The sequence below is a fragment of the Neovison vison genome, chromosome 1 (genome assembly GCF_020171115.1).
Source record: "Neovison vison isolate M4711 chromosome 1, ASM_NN_V1, whole genome shotgun sequence".
NCBI classification, from domain to species: domain Eukaryota; kingdom Metazoa; phylum Chordata; class Mammalia; order Carnivora; family Mustelidae; genus Neogale; species Neogale vison.
The window spans coordinates 149,216,509-149,238,286 of record NC_058091.1 but is presented as its reverse complement, the minus strand read 5'-3'; the positions used below and the strand labels follow the sequence as shown (position 1 = coordinate 149,238,286).

General features: G+C 53.1%; 1 protein-coding gene and 1 non-coding gene across 2 annotated transcripts; both read right to left on the bottom strand.

Annotated features, from left to right (window-relative positions):
- TRNAI-UAU lies at positions 1 to 93 on the bottom strand. Its single transcript is given in 2 exon segments — positions 1 to 36; positions 56 to 93. It is a non-coding gene; the product is annotated as a tRNA-Ile (tRNA).
- Positions 94 to 5,857: 5,764 nt separating this feature from the next.
- On the bottom strand, positions 5,858 to 13,695 carry LOC122914748 (epididymal secretory glutathione peroxidase-like). The gene is made up of 5 exons (XM_044261268.1): positions 13,609 to 13,695; positions 10,648 to 10,801; positions 7,996 to 8,113; positions 7,459 to 7,558; positions 5,858 to 6,218 (listed from the first exon to the last, which is right to left on the bottom strand). The coding sequence occupies exons 1-5, from the start codon at positions 13,693 to 13,695 to the stop codon at positions 6,012 to 6,014; spliced, it is 666 nt and encodes a 221-aa protein (XP_044117203.1). The 3' UTR covers positions 5,858 to 6,011.
- Positions 13,696 to 21,778: the final 8,083 nt, after the last annotated feature.

The window sequence follows — 21,778 nt, the reverse complement described above, 5'->3', positions numbered from 1 at the left end:
TGCTCCAGGTGAGGCTCGAACTCACAACCTCGGCATCGCCCAGCAGCTACTGTCCTATAAGTACCGCGCGCTAACCGATTGCGCCACTGGAGCCGCGCGAGTGTGGGCCGCGGAGGCGCGCGTGATCCCGGGCGGACACCGCGCGGGGCGGTCGGTGCAGCGGACGCAGCCTTCCACGAGCCCCTGCGTCCGCGGCTCCCGCGCGCGCTCTCCCCCGCCGCCGGGGCCGCTGGAGGCGCAGGGTCGCAGGTGCGCTCCGACCCCGCGCCTCTCCTCCCTCAGACTGGAATTGGGAGGAAGGAAGGTCACACGGTCCAAACGGCTCCTTGCGAACGGCCGGGCCTGTGGGTGCCCTGGCGGGAGGGGAGGGCGGGGAGGGGAGGGGAGGGCGGGGAGGGGAGGGGAGGGCGGGGAGGGGAGGGGAGGGCGGGGAGGGGAGGGGAGGGCGGGGAGGGGAGGGGAGGGGGGGAGGGGAGGGAGGGGAGGGGAGGGGAGGGCGGGGAGGGGAGGGGAGGGGGGGAGGGGAGGGGAGGGCGGGGAGGGGAGGGGAGGGCGGGGAGGGGAGGGGAGGGCGGGGAGGGGAGGGGAGGGGGGGAGGGGAGGGAGGGGAGGGGAGGGGAGGGCGGGGAGGGGAGGGGAGGGGGGGAGGGGAGGGGAGGGCGGGGAGGGGAGGGGAGGGGGGGAGGGGGGGAGGGGAGGGGAGGGGGGGAGGGGGGCGGGGAGGGGAGGGGAGGGGAGGGGAGGGGGGAGGGGGGGCGGGGAGGGGAGGGCGGGGCGGGGAGGGGAGGGGGAGGGGAGGGGAGGGGAGGGGAGGGGAGGATCCCACCCAGGAGGGTCCCACCTGGGGGACGGATGCCACCTGCCGGGCGCAGTGCGTTCCCAGCCGGGGTCCCCGCGGGTCTTTCTCCCACGCGGGCCACCTGCCGCCCGACCCTCGAAGCTGGCTTCTAGCCTCAGAATGGCAAAATCCGGTACTGCCCTGAAGCCTTTTGAGGGCGGGTATTGCCTAAGGAAGCAACACTGTTTTGCAAATACAGAGCTGCAAAACGGGCCAACGAAATGCAGGAAAAGACATGAAAATTACTTGAACATTTTCTAAGGTCTCCGGCTCAGATCTTCTGTTTACTTGTGCTGTGGGTCATTTCACACCGTTTGATGAAGGTTTTCGCTGGAGGAATTTTGGAGCGGGCATGTCTAACTGCACATTCACATACGCTCTATGTAACACGTGTGCGTTTATGTATTATGTTTAATTAGAAAAAATGTTAATTTCTACTCCTTTACTATATCTTATTGTGCAGGAGACAGTCTCGCACACATATCTGAGATAACGTGTGGTCACACACTGTGTGTAAGGGCCAGTCACCGCAGGCGCAGCGGCCCGTCTGTCCAGAGTCCGCAGTTTATGGGGTCTCCCTTCCTGTCTTCTACATTAATACTTGAAAGTTAGAAATGTCATGTGCAAGAATTGTTAAAGGGGCTGTAGAAAATGATCACTTTATTAAATATTAGTTGTAGAAATGGAGTATATATTTTTTTAAGGTTTTAATTTTTATTCGTGTGCCCCAATCTTTCTTCATGTCTTTCCTTTTAAAAAAGAAAATATGTATTTCTTTATTTTAGAGAGAGAGAGGAGGTGGCAGAGTCATGGGCAGAGGCAGAGAAGCAGACTCCCTACTGAGTCCCCACACGGGACTTGATTCCAGTTCCCCCAGATTACAGACCAGAGCCACGCAGAGTCGTGGCTTAACTGACTGCGCCACCCAGGTGTTCCTGGAGTGTAGTTTCTTTGAGAAATGAAAAACCAGGAAGTTAGTGGTAAATCCCACTTACCGTTGTTGGCACATCCGTATAGGCGGGCAGGGAAAATGCTGTGATGACCTGCCTCTCTGATACCCAGAAGACGTTCTTGTTCAAGCTTTAATGCCTTCCTGTGTTTTCACTAGATGAAGTACTCCGTCTAGACTTTATGATGGTGTTCACGTGACTTTGTGGTCACGTGATGGTGGTACAGCCTTTAAAACTTCATGAAGAGGAGCAAATTCAATACCCACTGATTTCTCCTCAAAAGGCATTTTAACTCCTCAGATAGCCTGGCCGTTCCACTCTCCTGAATACTCCAGCCATGACAAAACTCAATAGGACACAAGCAAATCCAACACACAGAAGAAGAAATCTACTGAGTTGTGGAATGTTTGGTGCATTCAACCCACCAGGGATTGTGAGACCTAAGCTGTAAACAGGACGCTGGCTGCGAGTCCTTCCATAAGACAGCGTCCGAGCGAGCTGCTGTCTCTGATGCCCGTGTTCTTTGGCCACGGAGCCTGCACTTGGAGGTGCCAACAGTAGCATCGTCAGTGACGAGGAGGAGAGAATGACACCAGCAGCACAGACACAGTCTCGGCCACAGGTGCACCCAGGATGGGTCCTTTAGCTCCAGGTTGGGACACTCGAGCGCTGAGAACAGGACTCAGTTCAGTGTCTCCATGTTGCTGGCTGCAGGGCAGCTCTTGACCCCGTGTATTCTTTTATTTTTATTGAACCCCGTAACATAAACTATGCCCCATGACGGTCAAGCTAGAGGAAACACTCAGATAGCCTTGCTGTCGGGCTGCACCTGTTCTGAGGACTGAGCACGTAACGATTCATTATTCCACATCCTTACATTATTCGTAAGAGACTGTGTTCAAGCCACCCACTGATCTGTCCCAATTTAACTGGATGCCTTTGACCTGTCTTCTGATAGACATTCGGTATGGAGGCTGAGGTGGAGGACCCGTGCCCCAGAGCAGGGCTGTCTTTCTGATCCTGTCTCTTCTCTTCCCAGGAATTTCCCAGCCCGAGCTAACGAGTGAGCTCAGTTCTTGGTCCCGGGGAAGAGCCAGGTCTGACCAGCCCATCGGTCCTCTCTCATCTCTGACCCCAAAGCCACTAATATTGTCTTCTGAGTAGGAATGTGGCCTTCCTAGCTAAGAAGTCAGTCTCTGACAGGACGACATTCCCAGAGGGTCAGTGTCCTCCACACTTTCTGAGCAGACGCAGGTGCTCTGTGAGCCAGAGGTAAGGGTCTGAGGTGACAATGTCCGGGTGTCTAGAGAGTATGGTGAGTCCGGGGAAGACTTTATGATGGTGTTCACGTGACTTTTTTTTGAACTAAAGGCCCCAAAAGTGTTACACGTAACCTTATTTTCCACTTATTTCTTTAAAGACTCCAAGGGTGTGAGTTCATCTTTTCTGACAAAGATCCCACAGCGGGGGCAGCAGTGTCAATCCGGGCTGTTCCCTGGTTTAGTCGGAGGCAGGTGGTTGCCGTCATTTCCCAGGACCTTCCCTTTCCACTCTGTAGGAACAAACTGGTGTGTTACACGGAGAGACAGTCGTGTGTCCTGTTGGTCTTTTGGCCCTTCTGTCACTCTGCCTAGGAGGACGGCGGCATCTGCTGCCCCGGCGGCGGGTCTGGGCGTCAGCGTCAGGCCTTCCACTTGGCCTTCTCCGCTGCGGCAGCTCGAACGCCACATGCAAAGACGCTGGTGCAGCAGGTTTGCCCACTGCCACGTGTGTCATTCTACCTGTACGGTGGGGACAGGAGGAATTTCTACCAGATGCATCCTTGGCCTCAGTGGCTGCACCATGAACTGGACCTGGCCCCGGACTCCGGCTGCTTGGTCCCCACAGCCTCCGTTCTCACGGGGGCCGTGGCGACACGTCGGGCCTCCGGTATCAACGGCCGCCTGGATCTTATTATGTCCAGCAGCTCTTGAGCTCTAACGGTATTTCCCCTTCTCGGTTTTAGGGTTGCGGGATGAATGGTCAGAAGTCCCTTTAGAAAAGGAATGGGGAAGCTCCTTTCTATGTGTCTGTGGTGGTGGTGCAGGTCCTGCCTTCTCAGGACCTGCACTTCTCCTTTACTCCGCGCTGCGGGCTCTGAAAACCGGTTGGGGATCGGAAGCTGAACAAGGTTTTGTGATTTTATGTGTGGCTGGGGCTGGGGCTGCTGCCCTCGGGCTCCGGTGATCCATCCTTGGTGTCTGCTGACTGGACAGCGGTAACCTGGGCCGGCTGTTACCGACCCTGCTCTGGGGAGGCTGTGTTCTGTGCGTCATCTCCAGCACTCTCGAGAGTGGACCCCCCCCACCACTCTCACCCTCTGATGCATGGGTGCTGCCGTCTCTGGCCCGGATCGTTTTGGGATAATCCACATTGCTAACAGCGAGATTACTTCAGCAGAATCCCCTTTAAGCGCAGGCCTTTCAAGGACCCTTGCCACATAACTTCTCCATGATCCTACACTTTTCTTTTTATTTTCTCAAACTCCTGCAACATCGTCATCAGTGGGTTTCCAGCATCCCGCGGTAAACCCGCTCTAGAGCAGACATGCCTCTCAGCTCTTGACCCCTCCTTTCTGCCATCAGCCACGACAGTCCTGGCATTTCTGCTGCGTTTAATGAGAGCTGTTTCTTTTTCCAGTCTGGAGAATCCAAACAGTGTGTTGGTTTCTTGCCAATGTGTGAAATTTCTGCGCTTTGGGAAAATGCTCTAATACCAGTGAACCCTCCTGTGGCTGACTTCGTGTCCCGTGCCCCTTGATCCAGAACTCTTAGAATCTAGTTCTAGTTGGGTTGGGGGCAGAGCCCGTAACGTTTAGCAGAACAGAAGCATCTGTGTTGTCGTCAAGCAAGAAGGACAGGCTTACCCTTAATAAGGAGAACTGGGGGTCTTGGGAAGTCTGGGCTTTAGGTGTTCTAATGCAACGAACCAGATGTCTCCACCCAGTGTCCCAAGTTCTCTTCTTTCCCAATCAAGGCCATGACCTAGGCACAATTTAGTTGGTGAACTTAACCTTCTTTAGAGATCTGCTCTTCCTATGATTAAGTCTTGGACCTAAACCATAGCCTCTTATGCCCTTGGATTGCAGGAGATGAAAAAGGTTCTTTACCTCCTCCCACCGGGGCACTCTGGCTTCCACAGTTAGCCTTTAACTGGTCAGAGAGCACCCTCGGCCTTCAGTCATCTCGAGGGGACGTGACCTCGACCCAACCTGTCATTCCTGACAAGGGCTAACAGTCGAGAGCCTCCAGGTGACAACCTTGCCCAGACCTGGCGGGTAATTCCTTCTATCCGAGGGCTTCAGGGTCTGGGAAACACACCGTCTGTCATGGTCACAGCGAGGAGGATGAGAGAGAGGAGACAAGTCTGAGCACAGGCTAGGGTACAAAAACCACCACAGTCATGCCAGATGCTGCCGAAGACATTTTATTAGGGACGGTGCAGGGACGGTGCAGGGCTGAGGAATCCGCGGGGGGCGGGGGGAGCCCATCCTTCAAAGGATGCCTTGCCCAGGTGTCTTAACCTGAGTGCGCTGGAAGGTCAGACAATAGGGAAGTTTCTGTAGGATCTAAAGTAGAGAGAGGCTCTGGGTCCCACTGCCATGGAGATGCCCTTCTCTCCAGGAAGGCCGTCTCCTGCTCCCACTCCTCCGTACGCTCCTAAACCAGAATGACAAGTCAGCGTGCGTGTGCGAGGGGGTGTGTGGCGCACTGATCTGAAGGGACTTGGACACTGACAGCTCGTGTCTGTCCTCGGGGAGGGCAAGAGCTGCGAGGTGGGGCCGAGGCCGTGGAGCCGCCTGCCCCCGTCGCTTCTGCACCTTCAGGGTGGACAGAGCAGGGGGAACATTCCGTCTAGGAACGTTCTTCTTCAGGCCGTGCCGGCAGGCTGGGCCATCCTCTGGAAGGCTGGTTTTCCTTGGATGGGGAGGACTGACCGAATGTGTAACAGAGCTCTGAGGAGCTGGGGTTTCCGTTGTTTCCTTCTTCTCCCACATGGGTACTGTCCCAGGGAGGAATGAACAGCGGTCGCCTTCTGCATGACTCTGCTCGGGGGAGAGTGGGGACGCTGGGATGGAGTGATCTGGGCAAGGGGAGGCCGTGGAGGAAGAGGGTAGTGAGACGCGGCATTTTTTAGACGGTCTTCCGGGAAGAAGCAGGGCGGCTCCTCCCCCGTGGGCCGCCCTATGTACTGCTGGGCTGTTTGAGGTACTCCAGGATGTCTGCCCTGACCGCGCCGACGGGAGTCCGGTGGGACCAGCGCATGACCGGGACCCCGTCAGGCCCCACCAGGAACTTCTCGAAGTTCCAGCGGATGTCGTGGACCTTTACGGGATCCCAGGATATGTGTCTCAAAGATCCCAGAACCTCCGAGGGGTGAGGGCAGGAGAGCTGCAACAGACAAACAGCATCATTTCCGGTATGTTCACCCAGAGGGAATCCGCTCCCTCCCACGCCGAGGCATCCTGATTTCCCGGGGTGCTTCACAAATCCTCCGACTGCCGCCGTGCCGGCTGTCCAGATGGTTGTAGATGTAACAGCAAAAGTCTGTTTGTTCCCTCCTCGGTACCCCTGTGACCCCTGTGATCACAAAGCCGCACCACCGCAAAACTCGTGACCTCTGCGATTGTCATTTTCCTTTTCCGTGAAGCCAATGGTTTAGCTTAGAATGCAGTTTCCCAGCTCTTAGGGCTCCTGGGCCAGTAGCATTCGAAAAATATTTTGTTTTGTCAAATAACAAAACTTTAGAGAAACAGCATCACTTCATCGTTTAATTTTTTAAAAAAGAACATTGTAAGAATAAATTGCATATAGGTCCGAATCTTAGAGTAACGGGAAGCCCTATGAGTCAGTTGAGTTTATGAAACCTCCTTACACAGTGCTGTTTTCTTCAGTTTGCTGAGGGTGTATAAACAGCTCTATCCGGGCCAGTGCTGGCTCGCCATCCAGCATTTAGGAACAATTAACAGCTGGTGGTTAGGGACCCTCTCAGCCTTCCACTCTCCGAATCTAAAAGTCAGTGATTCATAAAAGGCGCTTATGACATGGTGTTAACCTGTTGATTTCTACTTCCCCCTCTCCAGCAGGAACCCATCAAGGACCAGAGACTATCTCTTCTTCTTCTTCTTCTTCTTTTTTAGAATTAATTTATTTGACAGAGAGAAAGTGAGAGAGGAAACTCACTCATGCAGGGGGAGAGGGAGAAACAGGCTTCCCACTGAGCAGGGAGCCCAATGCGGGGGCTCAATCCCAGAACCCTGGGATCATGACCCGAGCCGAAGGCAGGCACTCAATGACTGGGCCACCCAGGCACACCCCCTTCTTTATATCCATACTTTATATTCATAGCAAACTGCCTCATGCTCAGCAAATGTACCTTGAATGAAGGAATGTCAGTGAGCAAACAAGGGTGGTCCTCGGAAACACGACCACTCTCCACAGCCCCCTCCATCACGAAGGCCGGAATCTCAGACATGCTGACAGATTAAACCACAATCTCCATGCTAACGTGGAGCCCTCTTGCCAAGAACCCAGTGCCACCTGCAGGCATGAGCCTTGGGTCCATTTCCACCGCACCAGCTCTGTGCTAGGAATGTTAGGAAAGAAGAGGTTTGGTCAGTAACTCACTCACCTTCAAGAAGGTGAAGACCTTCTGTTCTTTCTCGCCATTCACATCCCCCTTCTCAAAAAGCTGGAAATTAGGTACGAAACCTCTCCCTGGACGGACGTGCCTGCAACGAGGTACAACATTCCCAGGAAGCTCCAGCACATATGCGAGCAAGCTAAAGGGGGCACTGTGGGGCCACGGGACGGACAGGGAGAAGGACAGATGTGGAAAACAGGGCTGGGAAGGGACAATAAGGCCATTTTGGACTTTGGGCCCCCTGGTTCCCATAATTTTTCTCTGTTCTGCTGGGCCCCCGCGCTGCTTCTGTTCCAGCTGTGTCCATGTTCCTGCACCTCTCTGGTCCCCCAGATCTCGGTCCCAGGGAGAAGGAGGTCTCTGGATGCCGCCCGACTCACATCAGGGTTGGACAAAGCTGATGTCCGTTTGCAGTTACGCCTAATCCCCACCCTCCCGGGAATCCCCACTAAGAGAGGCGCCGGAGGCTGGAGACAGAAGAAAGCTCGCCGGAGGCCTCCTCTGGGATTGCAAGCAGGCACTTACTTCAGCCCTGGAAGGATCTCCGAGTTGTCTCCCGGTTCCTGCTTTCCGAACTGGTTGCAGGGAAAGCCCAGCACAACCAGGCCCACGGGCATCAGCTCCTCCTGAAGTGCATTCAATTCTGTGGGTTAGAGAAGGGGCAGTAAGGAGGCCGGGCTGGAGACTCTGCCTTGCGGAGAGAATGATCTGGCCCATTTTCCGGGAAAGAGAGGCCTCAGGAAGGGAAAGTCTCTGATTGGAAAGACTCCTAGTGGCCGGGCGGGAGGTAGATGCTAGAGCTCCTGACACGCCTTCAAAAGCCCTTTATCATAAGGGTCCTATTATATTTCCCAAGTGTCTGGCACATCAGAACCGGCTGAGGGCCCTTCCTGAAAACTAGGGATGACCAGGCCCTGTCCCAGAGAAATCTGGGAGTCCCTTCTGAGGCGGCACCCCTAGTCATCATTACTATTCGGAACCTCCCCAGGTTCCTGTTGACGTAAGAGGTGCAAGTACTCGTGGAAAGTGAACGGAGGTGTCGTTAGCAGGTACAGTTTCAGCTTGACAAGACGGAAGTGTTCTGCAGATCCGTTTCTTAAGAATGTGAAAACACTTAACACTACTGACCAGTAACAGGAATGGCTAAAACTGTCAATTTTGTGTCGTATCTTTTGTTAACCACACACGCACAAGGTCTTGCCTTCCCTAGTGGGTTAACTGCTGAACTGAAGATTTCCTTTTTAAAGGAAAAGACACCGATGAGAATGGGCTTCTTTCCTCCGTACAGACTGGGTGTCCTGGGTGGAACAGATAAACCTGACAGGTGCAAAGAGAACCAGAGAAATTCCAGGCCCAGCTTCCTGGTGTTCTTCAACAATCCTCAGGATGTGAAAGATACGTTCTACCTAACGGTCCTCACCGACATGGCAAAACAGAAGATTGCACCTGCCTTCTCTCACTGTTTTCCAGTTTGATTGCTCAGATTTTTATCGCCAGCACTTTCTGGGCTAGATGACTTCAGTCCCCTGGCAAACCTTAGCCAGTCCCACTCAGGTTCTGCATGGCCAACTGGTCAACTGGTACTTCCTGGGTCCTGTTCTTCTCCTTCTCTTTCTCCCCTCCTTTCCCTTGCCTTCCTTCCCTTCCCTTTCCTTCTTTGCTTTGCCTTGCCTTCCTTTCCCTTCCCTTCCCTTTCCTTCTTTTCCTTTTCTTTTCTTTCCTTCCCTTCCCTTTCTTTCTTTCCTGCTTTTTCACAAGCTAGAGATCGCCTTCCTGATTCCATATGGTTTCTCAGTACCTCTCCCTACATCCTTGCCCCTCTTTAGTCACTGTACATGATCACTTCCTTCCGGGCAAAAGACAATAAATTGGGGATTCTGTCTTCCAGTCCTTAAGCAACCACTCTTTGGTGTCCTCGTCTATTATGTAGAGTGGGAACTGAGTACAATGACTTTTGAAGTCACTATAAACTGGTGAAATGAGTTATGGTCCAACACAATGTTATTCAATCTTAAAAAAGAATGAGGAGATGGTCTTAACTCTAAAATACTTTTATTAAAACAAAAAGCAAAGTGGCAAGTAGTATTTATATTATTCTGCCGCTGGGGGGTGCAGGAAAAAAAACCTCTATCTGTGTATTTTGTACACATGATAATACCAGTCAGCTAAAGGGAGGGAGAAGGAGGCAGAAAGACTTCTCACTCTAGATTTTTGATTCCTATAACTTGTGAGACTTGTGAATATATTACCTATTAAAAACATAATAAAAAAACAACAAAAGATGAAGTTCTTGTTAGTTTAAATATAAGTCCCTCTATTTCTGGGACTCATCCTATCCATTATTTTTTTTTTAAAGTAGGTTCCACATCCAGCACCAAGCCTGTAGCAGGACTTGAACTCACAACCCCAAGATCCAGACCTGCGCTGAAATCGACAGCTGGACATTTAACTGACTGAGCCACTCAGGCACCCTTCATCCTGCCTGTTGTTCATCGTCTTCTAAACGACGTGGTCTGAGGGATGAGAAAGAGAACGTCCCTCCCTGGGTGAGGCAGACGGGGGCGTCTCCGTCCAGGAGACACTGAGCTGGGGCAGGAAGACCCGCCTCCTTCCCCACCTGCTCTACCAGCTCTCAGCCAACTTGGCTGCACGTATGAAACCCCAGCCCCATCCCTGCTTCGTAGGTGACCTGTAAAACCGTGGGAGAGTCTCACCAACATGGATCCTGCCTCTGATATTTACCAAGGAGGCTTCTGGAATCTGGGGAGGGGCTCCTAGCCCTCCGAGATTTGTCGATTCTCCTGGAACGCTCAGGAGCAAAGCAGAGGCAGGACATAGGGAAGAAGTCAGCAAACTTTCTGTAAAGGTCCAGAGAGTGAACACCTTAGACGTGGCCGGGCAGGCAGCCTCCATCATTGCTACCTCAACTACTCCCCTTGCCTGGAGACGTGAAATGTGCAGGGGCAGGGCTGTGTTCCCATAAAACTATGTTTCCAAAGGCAGGCCCACCAGACTAGGCCTGCGGGACTTTGCCGGCGGGCCCCTGACATCAGGGAAGGAAGTCACTTGATCACGAGGACTGATTTTGATGTGTAATGAGACTGTCGTTCTAATTATGATTTAGAATATAATGAGCTAGAAATTCAGTCCCGAGGAGTTGCGGCTCTGAACTCTCACCCGGATACTGAGCCGTCAGGCCGCAGTAGGTGGCCACGTTGACAAGGAGGATGAGCTTGCCCGCGAACTGCTTGAACTGGATGAGCTCGTTTCTGTTCAGAGTGAGGGCTTCATAGTCGTAGATGGTGCCTTTCACGTCTCGGTAGCAATTTGTCTGAAGGGTTAAAAAAAGGATGATATTAATAACAACGGTTCCTAACATCTGTGTGTGCTGTCAAACGCTCAGACTGGTCCTGTGTTACCTGGAAACAAACCAGGAAACAAACAAGAGTTGTCTGCGGCTGTAGGACAGGATTGAGGCTCAGTGCCGTGACTTGGAAGCCACTGGTTTTTGAGCAACAGTCCATCTCCCTGTCCTGTTACCCTGGGAGAGGCAGGAGAGCAGGGGATGCGCTGAGTGAGAGGAACGGACAGAGACCCGTGAGCTGAGATGGGACCCCTAGAGGACGTGAGGCCAGAGAGGAAGGCTCGCTGCCTTGCATGCCTCTGTGCAAGTGAGGCGGCTCGTCGACTCTGGGTGGAAGGTGTCCTGCCTGGACTCCCCAGTGAAGGGTTGTGTATGTGCTGGAGAGAACTCTGGGCTGCGAGTCAGAGGCCAGCTCTGCTGTCGAGGTCTCTTGTGAACCTGGGCAGTCATGCTCGGCCCTCAGTTTCCCCACTGGTAAAATGAAGACATTATCTAGATTCCAATCAGGTCCTCAGGACGCCTTCCCCATTGAACGTTCTAGAACCTGATCTTAGCCGTGCCTTGAACAGTGTTCTCCATCCTGTCCCTCTCTTGCTGGTGTGATGGTCTTCCAAGACACTGCTCTGAAACCGACTGTAGCTCCCCCCGGCGGACATGGAGGGCACAGGTCCCCCTGTGAAAGCCACTGAAACCTGTCCGGCTGCACCCAGCTGCCGCAGTGTGAGCCCCTCAGCCCGCCGGTCCTAGCTTGCCTTCAGCACGGCTCCACCTGGCCTGTTCCTCCCCAAGTGTCCTAAACTCATCTGGGCGGAATTCCACCAACACGAATAAATCCCGTAGTACAGAAATGAATTGTCCAGGACGTCCTCGCTGCCTGTTCTTTGGTTAAATCTCTCTCCAAGGCAGATCCCACCCGATTCTTCCTCCACGCTAGCCACATAGGGTCCAAGAAGGACCCCTTTTCCGACATTGGGAAAGCTGCTGCCAGTTGCTCATGGAGCACAGGGAGTATGAAACAGAAAGTGTGAGAAGGAAACCACCGACCTACATGGTGAGAAAAAGGCCGAGGAACAGATCTGAGAAAGGGAAGAAGATCATAATCTGTTAAGGAAGGTCCAGGCTTAAACTAGGAGGAAGCCAGGCTCCCTGGAAATCCAATGGACTGGAAGGGATTTTAGCCAACCACCACCTGTCCAGATGCAGCGCAAGCAAAACCAGACTTTCTCCAGCTTCTAAGACTTTCTCTGCTTCTTTACTAGCTCACCAGGCTCTCAAACTCGCTCCCTGCTCCTGGGCAGAAGGGTGCCTTCTCCACGCATTCTTTCGCATGTTCCCCGGAGCAGAACTGAGACAGGCGCGGAGCGAACACTGTGTCAAAGCATCCACTCATTCCGTGGTGCTGGTTCTAACCTAAAGAATTTTAAGAAATTTTCTCTTATTTTTTTCCTTTGCTACTGCAGTGGCATTTACTGGAAATCCCGTTGGGTAACTAGGGTGTGGCGATTCAGAGAGACTCAAGACCTGGGGGGCCCTTCTCAGGCCAGCTGGCTCCCACACTCTTCGCTGCTTCAAGCCTATTTAAGTCTGTCTGATACATCTCCGACGCCTCCAGACTCCAGACTTATGAGGCACATGTTACAGCCCAGGCCCAGGGTCTAATACCCAGTTAGCAGCCCTGAGTAACAGAAAAGCCACAAAAATTCTCAAAAGTGGCGCGTCAGCCAGGAGGTCCTCCTGTCAATTTCAGGGAGGCAGGAAGGTCTTCCCGGCGCTGCCCGTTAGGGAACACATTCTACGTGTCAGGATGACTGCCCACCCGCCCACGAGGTACATGCTGTTGCCACAGATTTCAGATGAGAAAGCAAGCAGAGGCTACCAAGGCAAAGGGACTGTCCAAGACCAGAAGTGATGGCTGCACTACCCAGATGAAAGGTTGCCGGCCTCTCCCTTCATGGTTCCATTTTGCCTCCAGGTCACCCAGATCATTGCGTCCCTTCCCACGGCTGCACCCCCCCACCCCGCAGCTACACACGCTGCCCCCCCCCCACAGTTGCACCCACGGTTCGCCAGTAAGGCAGCTGAGCTGTGAACTGGGACTAGACTGGGGCCAGAATCCAAGACTCCCGATTCTAAATCCAGTTGCTTGAGGGCCTCCAATGATTGATTAATTTATGTGTTTGAGAGGGAGAGCGAGAACATGAGAGAGAGAGCATGCGCGTGGGAGGGGGAGGGGCAGAGAGATGCGGACTCCCCGCCGGGCTCAGTCCCAGGACCCTGAGACCATGACCTGATCAGGAGGCAGATGTTTGACCAACTGAGCCACATGTGCCCCCGACCTCCAGTTACTTTGCCTGCATTTTATGTTTCTCTGATTAACTCTCTGACTTTATCCACCCGTAAAACTTCCACATCGGTTTTCTCCCTCCTCGTCCCAGCTGTCCCACTGAGCTGCAGCCCAGACCACATAGCCCGCCCTGTCCTCCAAACCTGCCCCCACCGTGACGCCCGCTGCCCTCCTGCACCTTGGGCCCAGCGCAGACGCAGGCACCGGTGTGTCACCCTGACTAGAGATGCAGGAGAGCAAGGACCACAGTAAGGAGGCTTCCCTCCCGGTGTGCAGCGCAAGGAGCACCCGTCTCTAGGGTCCAAGAAGAGGCCAGAGGAGAAGAAAGGCTAATGGAAAACCACAAGAAGAAAGAAAGCAGAAGTCAGAGTTTTACGAGAAGGACTGGAGCAGGACAGAGCAGCCGCTCGGCCTGTCTGAGGTCACTCACCCTCGTCTTCTCAGGCCTGGCACGGGTCTGCAGAGAGCCAGCTAGCAGAACCAGTGCCAGGAGGGAGGCTCTCAGCTGCGCGGTCATGGCTGCTGTCTGGGGCTCTCGTCCTCCAGGCCAAGATCTAGCTCGCCCCGGTGGCCTTCGGGTACACCGGCCAAGACCGCGTAGGCCAATCACAAGGCGGTAAGGACTTCTGGGCCGTGAGTGGGGACCTAGAATTTAAACCACACCCTCACCCACGCACACCCCATGGGCACTTGGTGCTCACTGGTGCGGCACAGACCTGGGACATATAAATTCTGGCAGAATCATGAAAAGGTGAGGGCATGCACCCACAGTCCTTGCAGATTACTGTGTGTTTTACCTGCGTGGGGAGTAGGGTGGACGCAGACAAGGCGTCCCCAGCTTCGCAGTGGGGTCCCTGCAGACAGCCGACAGAGACAGCCCAGATCCCATTCCTAATCACTCGATGTGTGGACCACCAAGACCTCTCCAAGGGAGCTGGAAGGAAACTGGGCCCGAGGAGGGAGAGATACTTTCAACCTGGGCGAAGGAAGCCCCTTTCTACGTTCATGACCAACTGCCTTAGGGCTGACGAGTCATCAGGAGAGCAGCCAGCCCTGCCCCATGGCAGCAGGCACTCGACCCCTCGGCGTCTGAGCTGGGAGGCGGTGTTCTCCTCACCCATGATCAAAGATGCATTCCTCGTTTATCAGATTGGCCAGCGTAGAAAGGCTTGGAGGCACCCGGCACGGGGGCATGGGTCCAGTCTAGGCAGCCCTTGGGGACCAGACCGGGGAGGGGGACCGGCCGCCGCCAATCTTCTTGGGGATAGCCCACCATTCGGAGTGCGTAGGCGGTTCTTTTGAAAGTGCTCTTCATCTCGGGAAGCCCCAGGGCCAGAAAAGGACGAGGACAGGAGACACAAGTTCCTCCAGAAGAAAAACGGTGCCGTTGTTTGGCTGCAGTTCTGCTACCGCGGGGACTGGATGGGGGACACGGACTGGAGCCTGGGCATTGGGGGATTTCCCACTTACCTGATGTATTGAACCCCCGCCTCCCAGCGAGTCTACTTTTGGTCCCCAAGTGTGGGGTCAGAGTTCATCGCAGTCCTGAGTTCGTGACCATTTGTCCTTGCAAGGCCCCTCTCTAGCTTTGTGTTTTGTTCCCAGACTTCAGCTCCCAATCCCATTCTCCCTCCCCTCTCCCCATGGGTAAAGTATGTGTCCTACTCCTCTTGTTTGTGTTCTTGAAAAACGTGGGCGTCCCTCGTCAGGTTATTAGTCCCTTGATGCTTAAAACATCATTTAGGTTCGCCCCCATTTGGACGTCAGATTCAAAGGGTTGAGCTAACCAAACTCTTAAATTGGTGGCACTTTATCATCATTAGGCTGTGCAACGCGTGTCTTATTATATACATATATTTCTTAAGTAGTCGCCACACCAAGCTCGAACTCATGACTGTGACATCAAGACCTGAGCTGAGATCGAAACTCGGACATTTAACCCACTGAACCACTCAGGCATCCCTTATTATATTAATTTTTTAAATTGTTTTTTGTCCCCAGTCCACTCCCACTTTCCCAGCTGTTGGGGGAACTGGAAAGGACAGAGCTCTGCATCCTGGAAGGCTGAGGGCCCTGATGACAAGAGGCGAATGAGTAAAACAAGGGGGAAAGTTCGTGGGCTGGCTGTCCCTAGAGTCTGGAATCCCACCCGGGGCTCCTCAGGCCCGAGTGACAAGGAGATGCTGGGAACTCTGGGCTCCTTGAGGAGGTCGCCTCACAGTCTCCCATCTTGTCCCCCACCTTCCCACACCCTCCCCCGCAGAGGGTCTTCAAGCCAGGGTGCTCAGGTCACTCCCCCTGCCCTGCTGCAAGTTCATCTCCCCTCAGTGGCCCCAGAGCCACACACAGAGCTGCCACCGCTGCCTCCTCCTCCCAAAAACTCGTGTCCCATCAGCTCGGGCTCCGTCCTGTGAGTTGAACATTCCTGAGCTCTCTTGGAAAACAGAAGCTTTTTGTTCTCCCAGATTCATCATCTCTTCTCAGAGGCCTCCAGTCCAGTGGTAGGAAGGGGAGAAAGGGAGCCCAAAACAATGACCTCTGACCCGGCCCCAAAGCTCCCTGAGCCCAGGCAGCTGAGCCGGCTTCACCCCTGCTGACTCCCCCCCCCCCCTCAAAGCATGCAAGAATGCTGCTGCTTCCCTAATCACCGTTTTAATTGTTCCTGCCCAAGCTGCAGGACTTGGGGCAACTTACCCTCTGCACCTCTGGCTTTTACTTGTAAAATTGGGAGAATAACATGAACTCAACAGGGGTAAGTAGAAAAAAATTAAGATAATTCGTTTCAGCGCCAAGCCCTGGACGTGGCCCAAGGTAAGCACCCCGCATGTACTCAACAGATGAAGAAACCAGCGCGCAAACAGAAACACCCGTTTCCCCAAAGTCCTGTGAGCGCACACCCTGCTCCCGCACACTGTTTTAAATTCCTTCCCTTTTTGCCATTTTATCTCTACTCAGTGCACAGGAACTCCCAGAGGGGAAGAGAAACTTGCATCATAAACTCTGCATCCTGGGTCAGATCGAGGGGCTAAAATCTCCTTCAGTCCCTGTGTCCCACTGCCGTAGCCTCCTGGAGACAAGAACTCTGTCCGGGAGAAGTCTCCAGAAATCTCCCCAGGAGGCCCAAGGGGCACTTCCTGTCTGGGTCCACCTGCCCCTAGCAGGGGCCGCTGCGATCAAACCCCACCGTTTCCTTCCTGGAAAGTGGAAACCATCTCCGGCTCGTGTTCTCTCTTCTAGGCTCTTCCCTTCCTGCAGCCGCTGGAGCCTCTGGACACCTGACTGCTGACCCTGCACCACTGGCAAGGTCAGGCTGACCAGGTGAGAGGGCATCGGAGCTGGACACACAGGTCCTGGGGCTCTCCGGAGGGGGCAGAGAGGCAGGCAGAGAGAGAGGGGGGAAAGCAAGGCCCCCTTCTGAGCAGAGAGCCCGATGCAGGGCTCGATCCCAGCACCCTGGGATCATGACCTCAGCTGAAGGCAGAGGCTTTAACCCACTGAGCCACCCAGGCGCCCCCCGGAATGCAGTTTTATCAAACAAGATTCCCAAGTGGAAGTGTTCGTGACCTGAGCCACAGTTTTAAGGCGGAAAGCCTGTCCGGATCTAAACTGCCGTACTTGTCACTTTCTGACTGTAAAATGCCTACGATTGCAAGTAGTCCATAATCTTTGCTAGGCAGGGGGGCAAAAATCCCTACATCTTAGCCACTGCCTGCTTTTCCCCACTCAGACTCCTTGGGCTAGGACGTTGATAAGGAGAACTTTCTCACCCGAGGTCACGCAGCTAGTGAGTGGCAGCTTAGACTCAAATAAAGCCCTCACACTCCCTCCTAGCCTAAAAACGACTTCATCCTCCCTGAAAATCCATACCAAGTTTCTTGGGTTTTACTAAAAGTAACAGAAGTTTGGTTCCTCCGATCATAAAGGAAGCAGGTTCAGCTTTTGCTAACATGTTCTCCTCTTCCTCCCAGATTCAAACCCAGTCTCCCAACCCAAACCTGACCTAGAGATTTTTGTCCCCATCTACTTGGGGACAGTTTTCCTTAAATATTTTCCCTGAATTGATCATCTCTGTGGGCACCTGGGACCCCCACACAGACTTCCAGGATTTTCCTTACTCCAGGAGCAAGTGTGCGGCATGAGACCTATTCCTAAATCTCCAACTGTGAAATAATAGTGCGTACGTTTCTATAAGATCTGTAGCTCACAAACGGCCTTCCCATCAGTGATCCCACTTAGCCCTCCCACTGAGCTGCTGTGTAGGGAGGACACGCATTCCTTGTTCGAATTTGCAATGGAAAATGAGGTTCAGAAGGGGGACTTGACTTGGGCAAAGTCTCAGGATAGTGTAGACCTAGATCATAAACTTGGTCTTTATTTCAGATCCATCTGTCTCTCCACTCTTGGCTCTATTCCCCATAAAATATGTTTGGAAATGAAGGAAAGTCCTGGAGAGACCACTGTCCTTTCCCATTTAATTTTCATCCAATGTTTCCTTAACCTTATGACTTCCTCCCCTGAACATGCTGATGTCCGGGGCTCTCCTCTGGGCAAGGGGTTAGGCTAGGGGGCAGCGAGAGGAAGGCTGTGTGCTCCCCTAGCAGGTTCTTGTCTGTTACTCCTGTCCGAATGCGCTGGGGGAGGGCGTGGGAGAGAGCTCCCTGTCCATGCACAACCACTGGAAGCTGAGGAGCCCATGTTGTTCAAAACCCAAGCGCCTCACCTCTCCACCCTCCCTCCCACACCCCGGCCCCCGACGGCAAAGTCTCCAGGCTGTGCCTTTGGCCCTCGCTGCTCCCGCAGGAATAAACATGCCCATATCTACAAGCACACCCTGCAGCCATCACCAGCGACTCCACTGGAACAGCACCATGGAGCATTGGGAAAACACCTCCCTAGGCCTCAGTTTACCCACCTATAAATCAGAATCACCAAAGTCCCTTCTAAGGCTGACATCCTCAGTTCATTTTCCCAGGTTTTGAGAGATTCTGATCACCTCTGAACCTGATTTGATCAGTTTTTTACCTGTAGGTGATGGAGAAACAAGAGTAAGAATTAAGAAATCTTAGGAATTTCGAGCTCTGCTGTGTCATACAGTCATCTGGGTTTCCAGGCCACAACTGTATACATGAGAGCCGGATGCTCAGGAAGGTGGAAAGTTTGCCCTGTCTAGGTTCAGTGCCAGGGCCAGACAGACACAGACCCTCTACGCACCCTCTCCGTGGCAGTCAGTTGAGATTCGGAACAACAAATTCGAGACCAAGGCCACTTGGCTTCTCCTCCCCCATCCTACAGCCCACGGCCTGTGGCACCGGAGCAAGGGTGTCGGGGCAGCGAAAGGGCAGGAGTTGACCTCGAACCTCTGTGCAGTGTCCCAGGGAAGCCCAGAGACGAGATGGGCGCTCTTTGCGGCTAAGATCACCAGGGGCAGGAAATACTCACAGAGGAAGTGGTATGATGGTCGGGATTTGTCTCCAAATGATTCTGTGAGAACGCGTCTGGGGCATCTGGGGCAGGGCCGGGGCTGTGGGGAGAGCACACGTGGATCTAGACAGAGGAAGTGAGCCAGCGGCTGAGCTGGTCGCCGCTGACGTCATAGCTACGTGGGGGAGCCGTGCCCTCCTCTCTACCCTCGTAATGGTTGAGATGTTCCGTAAGAAACTTTTAACTAAAAGTAACACGATGAAGACACCCGGGGTGGGGGAATTCATCAAAGTCATGGATAGAAAAGGAATAGAGCAGGGCAGAGGGTGAATGAGATAAGCGGGAGAGAAGGGGAAGGAGGCAGCGATGAAGGTTTAGAATGTAAGTGAGGTTCAGAGCCACAACCAGGAAGAGTCTGAAGACATCTTTGGTGCAAAGCTGTGATTTTATTAAAGTGCGGAGACAGGACCTGTGGACAGAAAGAGCTGCCGCCCCAGGGCTGTGAGCGCTGGTTATATACTAGGGGCTTGGGGAGGTGAGGAAAGGGAGGTTCCGAGAGCTTTCGTATGCTGATGAGGATGCTCCGGAACCGGAGGCCTGGCTCCACAAGCCCGGGCCGTTTTCCCTCTAATGAGGCACTAACAGGAAAACAGTTGGGGGGAAAAACAAAAAGAAGAAGAAGAAGGAGGAGGAGGAGGAGGAGGAGGAGGGGCGGGGGGGGGGGGAACAGTTGGGAGCTTCCTGGAGGAACGTTACATTCCTCCCATGCCAGTCCTTGTCAATGGGCTGCAGGTTTAAAAGAAATTCAGTTTTATTTACATTTCCCTCTGCCTAGCCTCCCTCAGTTGTATGGAGGGGAGAGTGATGTTGGGGCTTCAGGAACGGAGTTCCGGGTCTCTGGAAGTTAGGCTGTTGGTAAGAAAGCCCCTTCCTTGTAAATCACTAGGCCTTTTGTAAGCGGAGGGAGACTCCGGTCTTGCAGGAGGGTGATCTCTACAAGTTAACTATTGGTTCTTCCTCTAGGGCCGCCCGAGTGCCCAAGGACTGTCCCTGACACACATCCAGGGGGTGTGGAGTGTCAGCTTCTGCTTTGCCCTCAGCTTGCCTTCTGCTCCCTCATCAGAAGAAAGAAAACAAAGAAACAGCGGGACTTACGCGAGCATTCACTAAGTCCTTACTCCATGCCAGACATTTTCAGGTATAATTTCTTAAACTTTATTTTAAAAGTCAGTATCATTGTGTTCTTTTACAAAGAAAAAGCTAATACGTAAAAATTACATAACTTGGGGCACCTGGGTAGCTCAGTGGGTTAAGCCTCTGCCTTCAGCTCAGGTCATGATCTCAGGGTCCTGGGATGGAGCCCTGCATTGGGCTCTCTGCTCAGCAGGGAGCCTGCTTCCCCCTCCCCCCCTGCCTGCCTCTCTACCTACTTGTGATCTCTCTCTCCCTCTCTGTCAAATAAATAAATAAAATCTTTTTTAAAAAATTACATAACTTGCTCAAAATTGCATAGCTAGAAAGAACTCAAAGCCAGGTCTGTTTAAATCCTAAATCCAAACTTTTTACCCTGTGCACAACAGAGAGGGAGGAGAAGAGAGAGCAACTGTAGACACAATTGCTGAAGTTTATAAAGTGTAGAAATGGGGGGAAAAATAGGAGAAAGAATGAGGATCCAGGACCGGGTTGATAAGGCGGCCTTCCACAGCCACCCCCGGATCCCCAGGCGACAAGGGGTGGCCCTGCTCAGCCTTGACTCTTGTGAGGAATGATTTAAACCTGGTGTGCCATGTATGGACCTTGCTGTGGAGGGAACACAAACTCTGCAGTCCCTGTGCCCTGCTACCTGCACCCAGGACCTGCCGGACATTCGTGACTGGCCCAGCCACTAACTTCTTGTGAGTGTGTGTGGGTGTGTGTTTGCACGCTAAATTATAGCAGAAAGGAAACAAGGAAGAGATAAATGCAGAACTTGAAGAAAATGCTAGGTTAATCGTTGACGACAAGGAAGCAATGTTACTTCACCTTGACTTTGCTTCTTTCCCCGGAGCCTTGGCTGGTATTCAGAGCCTTTGAAACAAAGACAGATATCCCGGGAGCTCCGAGTTTCTCTCTCGTCACTGGCTATTGGTTTTCCTGGTTTGGGCTCTGAGAAACCCCAGCCCTTGAGTAGGGCCACTGCTGTGCGGGTCCAGGCCCTGTGCCTACCACGGAAGGGGCAGCACCCCATCCGTCCCCCGAACTCGGGGTCAGAGCACTTAAGTAACACCCCGTGCTACTCTGTGTCTGTGCACTGAAGCGTGGCGGGTGGAAAGCTTCTGTGATCGACGACCTTGTACACCCAACACGAGTAGAACACATAAGCTCATCTGGGCGCGCTCCGGCCTCCTTGACGTTGCCGGACAAGGCGGCGCTGAAACAAGCAGCCGGCACTGCCAGCGCCCCGCGTCCTCGCTCCAGACCCCGGGAGCACAGTCACCTTCCAGCAAACTCGGCAACTGTGGGTCGGTCAGGGGAAAGCACAGGCGGCTTCTCCGCTGATCCCGTTCCTCTTGTCTTGGCTAAATTGTGCTCCAGCCTCATGGGAATGCTCACTCTTCCCCGAAAAAAAGGAAAGGAAAAAAATCAGCTGAATTTTTTTCTCCCACTACATGAAGAGTATACACACATTTTAAGTGTGTTACCTCCTCCTTTGACACATCTACGTACTCATGATCTTGAAAAACCTCTCTGCACGGTAGCTGGATAGTCGAACAGAATACTGTGAGTGTACTGAAGGCACCTGCGCTCTGATGTACCAGGTAAGCAGAATTTCACACGTTTCTTCAGTCATTTTTAAAAAAATTTCCCTTCATAACCAGTGTTTCTTGTGTGTTATTCAAGACATTTTTCTTAATCCCCAGGTCACAGAGATATTTGTCATCTACAAACTGCATTGTTTAGCCTTTCACATTTATATCTATAATACTCCTAGATTTCATTTATTCACAAGCTTTTGTTCTGGAAATAAAAAAATATACACTTACAAAACAGAAACATGATCACTGGAAAAATACAAGTGTGGGGGGCCCCCTGGCTGGCTGAGACGTGGAAGCATGTGACTCTCAACCTCAGGTCATGAGTTCAAGCCCCGCTGCTGGGCACGGAGCCTGCTTTAAAAAAAGAAATGTGATCCCTGGTTT